This window comes from Bison bison, unplaced genomic scaffold (genome assembly GCF_000754665.1).
Source record: "Bison bison bison isolate TAMUID 2011002044 unplaced genomic scaffold, Bison_UMD1.0 scf7180017864104, whole genome shotgun sequence".
Taxonomy (NCBI): domain Eukaryota; kingdom Metazoa; phylum Chordata; class Mammalia; order Artiodactyla; family Bovidae; genus Bison; species Bison bison.
Window position 1 is genome coordinate 954,320 of NW_011494676.1, and position 6,696 is coordinate 961,015.

The 6,696-nt window shown below is 49.1% G+C and overlaps 1 protein-coding gene across 5 annotated transcripts in view; it reads left to right on the forward strand.

Moving 5' to 3' along the window:
- Positions 1–6,696, forward strand: part of MTMR11 (myotubularin related protein 11) — an 8,807-nt gene that overhangs the window by 1,295 nt on the left and 816 nt on the right. For 3 of the 5 annotated variants that reach the window (XM_010838727.1, XM_010838725.1, XM_010838728.1), the window contains exons 3-16: positions 608–729; positions 956–1,016; positions 1,172–1,314; positions 1,784–1,862; positions 1,986–2,121; positions 2,371–2,458; positions 2,616–2,704; positions 2,789–2,913; positions 3,359–3,425; positions 3,660–3,730; positions 4,251–4,417; positions 4,680–4,853; positions 5,573–5,749; positions 6,168–6,461. In XM_010838727.1, the coding sequence (XP_010837029.1) occupies positions 608–729; positions 956–1,016; positions 1,172–1,314; positions 1,784–1,862; positions 1,986–2,121; positions 2,371–2,458; positions 2,616–2,704; positions 2,789–2,913; positions 3,359–3,425; positions 3,660–3,730; positions 4,251–4,417; positions 4,680–4,853; positions 5,573–5,749; positions 6,168–6,461 (1,793 nt within the window). Of the gene's footprint in view, positions 1–607; positions 730–955; positions 1,017–1,171; positions 1,315–1,783; positions 1,863–1,985; positions 2,122–2,370; positions 2,459–2,615; positions 2,705–2,788; positions 2,914–3,358; positions 3,426–3,659; positions 3,731–4,250; positions 4,418–4,679; positions 4,854–5,572; positions 5,750–6,167; positions 6,462–6,696 lie in introns of those variants that run through there. The other 2 variants (XM_010838726.1, XM_010838729.1) reach the window with 2 other exon arrangements.

Below are 6,696 nucleotides of genomic sequence, written 5' to 3' on the forward strand. Positions count from 1 at the left end.
GAAAGAGCTTTAAAGGAGACAGAGCTTTAAAGGAGTAGAAGAAAGTAGCTTTTTTACTTTGCCAGGCAAAGGGGGCCACAGCAAGCTAACGCTTTCAAGACTGTGCCCTTCCCCTTCCTGGGAAGTTGGAAGAGGTCTTAATAGTTTTCGGGTGGGAAAATGGGACTGAAGATAAGGATCAGGGTTGATGTAGCTTTGCATTCTTCTCCTCTTAGAGTCACTGGAATCATTAGGGCTGGCTTCGGATCACTCCAGAACAGGTTCTGGTGGTCCTCGAGGTCACTGTCTTATGACATTCTTTCTGGAAAGAAGAATGCTCCCAGAGGAAAGGAGTGTTAGGGAAAGTTGTCTTGGAGGGGTAAACATCAAGTAGCCGAAGGCAATCATTTTCAGAGTGCAATTAAGCAAGAAAGAGAGGGAGAACAAACATGGGTAGGTTGAGTGAGTGGAGAGAATAAAGGCTGCATAAGAGCTAACAATGGAGTGCCTCAACTAGTTTCTGCTACAGAATGTCTGAGAGGAGTGTGTGTATACGAGTGGGGGCAACACTGCGAGTGGGGGCAACACTGCGAACAGGCATAACCTGGCTTCCCTTCTTGCCCTGCAGGGGAGCAGATTCTAGCATGGGCCCCAGGGGTGAGAAAGGGGCTGGAACCTGAAATGCCTGGAACCCTGATCTGCAGCAACTTGAGGGTCACCTTCCAGCCCCATGGATGGCAGCGGAGTCAGGTGAGAAGGTTAGGGCAGTGGAAAGGACAACTAGTGGCAAGTGGAAAGGGAGTCTAGAAGATTTAGACAAACATTATAGAAGTGAGACAGTTATGCTTAAAAGGCTGTCTTCTAAGAGTACCAAGGATTGTCGTTGGGAAGCATCTCTAGGGAGGTTAGGGCTGTCAAGGTAGGACAATGAACGAGACTTCAGATGTCTTTAGCGTCAGTCATGTGCTTCCTCTAGGAGACTCCCCTGAGCAGTGAGTATGATTTTTCCCTGGCCAACATTGGGCGATTAGAGGCTGGTAAGTGTGGTGGTTTGGTGGGTGCTGGAACCCTTCCTCATCCTTCCTCTATTTTCAGAGGACAGACTGAGTGGATGGAGTGGGATGGGCTAGAAGAGTTCCTCCTAGAGGGACCCTGATCCATGATTATACCACTCTTTAACTCTTGACTTCAGTGCATGGCCCGTCCCGAGTCCAGCTCCTCCGTCCAGGGTCCCTGCTTAAATTTATCCCTGAGGAGATTCTGATTCATGGCCAAGACTTTCGGCTACTCAGAGTCGGTTTTGAGGCTGGAGGACTAGAGCCTCAGGCCTTTCAGGTAAGAGGTCTCCAACCCAAGAATCCCTCCTCCCCTTAGAATCTTGGGATCCTTTCCTTGGCAATCCCCAATAGTCCCATCTCTCAAGATCCCTCTCATCATTCTCTCTGCTTCTCTCCTCTAGGAAAGACTAAAATTAGAGTATGGTAAAAGTAAAGGCCTGAGTTCTAGCCCAGCGTTGCCAACTATCAGGAGTGTAACTGTGGACGAGTGTCTTCCTTTGAAAAACAGGGAGGGTTGGACAAGATTATTCCCAAGATTCCTCCCAGCACTACCATTCTGTCATTTTGTGGTTCTAAATGTGTTCTCCTGACTCCAGTTCTCATGACCAGTGGAAGCTCCCTTTGTTAGGGACAGTCTTCACTTTTCTTCTCTATTAGTGGCCAAGACGGTGAAACAACATATGAGCCTTATTGCCTCCTTTTTACTTTAGTCTGAGGCAAAGGATGGGCTGTCCTTTCTTCCACAGGTGACCATGGCCATTGTCCAAGCCAGAGCTCAGAACAGTCCAGCCCAACAGTATGCAGGGATAACCCTGAGCCAGGCTGGTGAGTGAGGGTGCTTTGGGGTAAAGAAAGGGTAGAGTCTGAAAAGCAGAAGCTGGCTGGAGACAGAAGAGCTAAGCTGTCTCTGGTTCTTCTTCCTCCTCTTGTGCTGACCTCCTGCCCTAGGCCAGAGTTCTGATTCCAGAAAACCACCTATTCCCCTCTTGGAGACAATAGAAGACTGGGAGACTGAGCGGAAAAAGCAGGCAGCCAGGGGCTGGAGGGTCAGCACTGTCAATGAGAGGTTCGACGTAGCCACCAGGTGATTCCCCAGTCCACCCAACCCCGAGCTGCCCCTTCAGTCTTCCCACACTACTCTGATCTAAAACTTGGGACTTCCCACAAACTCCAGCCTCCAAGGACATCCACAAACCTAGACCCCTTATCTCCTAGATCTCTAAACCTGAGATCCTTCAGAATGATCCCCTCCTAAGTAACTTCCTTATAGTAACAGGTTTGCATTGTATTGAGGTCACTGGGCCATGCTGTGACATAACTCTCAATTTCACAGCCTCCCCCGTTACTTCTGGGTCCCTAACCGAACTCTGGACAGTGAGATCAGGAGAGCATTTGGCCACTTCCATCAGGGCCGTGGACCGGTCAGTGTGGGAATGATGGTAATATTTGGGGATTAGAGGGTCATGGGAGGTTAGGGGTCATTGTGAAGGGAGGGGATCCCTGAGGTCAGTGTCGGGGCAAGGGTAGGGTGGGGCTAGGAGTTTCTCCCTCAGTGATCCTTCTCTCATCCATGTGAAGCGCCTGTCCTGGCATCACCCTGGGGGCAGTGATCTTCTTCGTTGTGGGGGCTTCTATACAGCCAGTGACCCCAACAAGGAAGATATCAGGTGAGGGGAGGTTTGATAAGCAGAATCAAAGGTTAGATGTGAGGGGCAGACACCTTCCCTTACTTTCTGATCCCTTCCCTCCAGAGCAGTGGAGTCCATGCTTCAAGCTGGGCATTCAGATGTTGTCCTGGTAGACACCATGGATGAACTGCCTAGTCTTGCAGATGTCCAACTTGCCCACCTGAGGCTGAGGGCCCTCTGCCTGCCTGGTGAGAGAAACTTTGACCACTCACCCCACCTCTAGGTCTGTTGACCCTAACTTGGTTTGCCCTTTTGCCTGATATGGATGAGTACTCCTTCAGCCCAATAATCCTTCGTTTTCCACTCAACTCCCATTTCCCACAGACCCATTGATTTCCTGTCTTCCTGATCCCAACATTTTTTTTTTTAGGCAGCTTTATTGAAATATAATTTATGTACCATAAAATTCACCCTTCACCCATCTTGAGAGCACAATTCAATGCATTTCATTGTATTTACAATGTTGTACAACCATCACAACTTAATTGTAGAAACCTCATAGCCATTTATAGTTACTTCTTGTTCCTTTCCCCATAAGCAACAACTACCTAACTTATTACCCCTTAATTCTGGACCCTGAATCCCCAGTTCTCCTGATCTCTTTGCCCTTCTGACTCCTCTGCACTCTCTCAGATTCATCTGTAGCTGAGGATAAATGGTTCTCAGCTCTGGAAGGAACACGATGGTTGGACTACACCAGGTACTCCATCTTTTTCTGGCATGATTTATAATTCAAACTTCTGTCAACTTGGACTCCTCAGTCTCCCATTAACTCTTCTCCTTGGTTCCCCAAGAAGACTGTTATTTGTTGCTCCTTAGAAGGTGGGTGGGGGGTGGGGACAGGAATTGGGAGTCTGCCCCATAGTATCCCATGACCCATCACTCCCTTCCTGTAGGCCTATTGTTCTCTTCTCTTCCTTGCCCACCCCTCCAGGTCTTGTCTTCGAAAGGCCAGTGACATCTCAGTCTTAGTGACATCCAGGGTTCGCTCTGTAGTACTTCAAGGTGAGTTTCTTGGGCCAACCCACTCCATTCCTTGCCCTTTTTCTTTACTCACCTGACTGGACTCTGCTCAGGAAGGGAGGTCTAGAGTTTCCTTGTCCCCTTCCAGTGCTGGCATCCTCCTCTCATTTTGCTAGGAACTACTCGTGTTTCAGAGCTACTTCTGCTTCCCCATTAAGCTTGTGGTCCCTAACAGAGGGCTTCTCAGCCTTCTGTTCCTGTCCTTCCATCAGTGGATGGGGGCTGGGATTGGGGGCGGGGGAAGGAAAATGAGGAAAACTGGTTTGGCATTTGATTCTGCTTCCTACATGTGAAGCTGGGTGTTTCTGTCTTGGAGTGTATGAAGTGAATCACTCAAGGTCTTTGTTTTCTCTTCACTTTTATGTGCCCTCTCAATCCTACCTACCCAAAACTTTCCCCCTATGCCTCTTACTTCCTCTTGCCATGTTTCCTTTTCTCACTCTCTTCTGCCCTAGTTTCTTGGACTTTCTTTCTTTGTCCCTTATCCCTCTTTATCACCCAGAGCGCGGTGATCGTGATTTCAATGGCCTCCTCTCTTCACTCGTCCAGCTGCTTTCAGCCCCTGAAGCCCGAACACTGCTCGGCTTCCAATCACTAGTGCAACGAGAGTGGGTGGCAGCTGGACATCCTTTCCTGACCCGACTTAGGGGATCTGGGGCCAGTGAAGAGGTGAGAATGTTTGGGGAGGGTATTATTAAGAAGTACAGGGATGAGAAAATGACATACTAAAATCCACTGGAGGTGAATTAGGTCCAAATTAGGGCCTGAGGTTGGGCTGAGCTTGAAAGAAGATCCAGATGAGGGACCATAACCCCCTACCTCAACTGATTTCCACTGCCTGACCTCCTTAGTGTCCCCATTCCCACGTCACTCATCCTCCCCATTTAAGTCCCCACACCCACTTCCAACCTCTTAATTTCCCTCTTCTTAGGCCCCAGTGTTTCTCCTCTTCCTTGATTGCGTCTGGCAGCTCCTCCAGCAGTTTCCAGCTGAGTTTGAATTTTCTGAGTTCTTCCTTCTTGCTCTTCATGACAGTGTCAGAGTTCCTGACACCCTTACATTCTTAAGAGACACTCCCTGGGAGCGTGGAAAGCAGAGTGGACAGGTCAGTGACTTCCATTTTTGCCTTTCCACTACCCATTAAGTACTCTCTGGAAGTTTCCTGGTGGGCTAGTGGTTAGGATTCTGGGCATTCACTGCCATGGCCCAGGTTCAATTACTGATCGGGGAACTAGGATCCCACAAGCTGTTCAGTATGGCCAACAAAGGAACTACTCTCTGAAGTTTACTCTTGAATATGAAAAGTGGTCTGCAGGTGGGAAAGGGGGAGGAGGTTGGTGCTTTCTTTCAGGACTAGACTTCCATCCTACATCTGATTCTTTTCGTGTGTGGCTGTGCTGGGTCCTCATTGCTGAGTGGGCTCTTCTTTAGTTGCAGCAAATGGGGAGTGGAGGCATATTCTCCGGTTGTGGTGCACGGAGTTCTCGTTGTGGTGGCTTCTCTTGTTGCGGAGCATGGGCTCTAGGGTGTGCAGGCTTCAGTAGTTGTGGCATGTGGGCTCAGTAGTTGTGACTCCCAAGCTCTAGATCACAGGCTCAATAGTCGTGGTGCTCAGGCTTAGTTGCTCCAAGGTAGATGAGATCTTTGTGAACCGGGGATCGAACCTGTGCCTCTTGCACTGGCAGGTGGATTCTTAGCACTTAGCCACCAGGGAAGCCTTACATCTGATTCTTAGAGTAACAGATGAATTTCACGATTTATCTCTAAACTGGGGAGGATTATATATTTTTGTTTAACCTTCCTCTTCTTGTTTCCTCTATCTAGTTCAACAACTATACACAAGTCTATACCCCTGGGTTCCCAGGGGCTGGGAACTCTATTAACCCACAGCTATCTGTCTGGGACTGGAATTTACGCTACAGCAATAAACAAATACTACAATTCCGTAATCCTGGCTATGACCCAGAACACTGCCCAGATTCCTGGCTCCCTAGACAGCAGGTAAGGTGTCTGAAGTTCCTAAATTCCTTTTTCTCACAGGCTCATCCTAGTAGATGAGAAGTGATAGTGTCTGAGTTCCTCATTCCCCTTCTGTTGTCATTTATAGTCCTAACTGTCCCCAGGAAGACAGAAATCCTAGACATCACAAATGGCATCTTTTTTCGTCCTCCTCATCCTTATTAGTCTTCCTGTCTCATGCACACATTTTTATGTTTCCCTAAAATCAACTTTAATCAGTCCTGAGGCCTAGTTTGAAGTCTAATGAGAGCAGATAAAGTGTTCTCAGGGGGAGTCTTGTAGTTTGATCACTGGTGCAGTGTGCAGTGGGTGACTGCTGGACATTCCTTCATGACCCAGTTTGGGGAAACTGGGGTCATCAGGTGTCTAGGTTGCCAGTTGATTTCCTGTTCCTCCTTAGCCAAGCTTCATGGTTCCTGGGCCCCCCAGTTCCGTGTGGCTCTTCTCTAGAGGGTCCCTGACACCCCTGAATCAACTCTGTCCTTGGCGGGACAGTCCCTCCCTGCTGGCAGTCTCTTCTCGTTGGCTCCCTCGACCTGCTATCTCTTCTGAAAGCCTGGCTGATCAGGAGTGGGGGCTCCCCTCACACTGGGGAGCTTGCCCTTTACCCCCGGGACTGCTGCTGCCTGGATGTCTGGGACCCCAGATCAGGCTCTGGACTCGCTGCTACCTGAGGGGAAGGCCTGAGGTCCAGGTGAGAAGGGAAGACAAAAATTGGGAGTGGGAGAAGGGGTCTGACTGCTGAACCAGATGTTCTAGGAGAAACCAGATGTTTCCAGGAGGCAGAAGGGCAAGGGTTTGGGGGACTGGGAAGTGAGATACCATTCCTACTGGTATCAAAGTGAATAGATTTGGGACTGTGGGAAGACTGCTTCTGGCTTATATCAAGTGGAACCTAGGGCATAGTTGGAGGGGGAAAGGGAACTAAG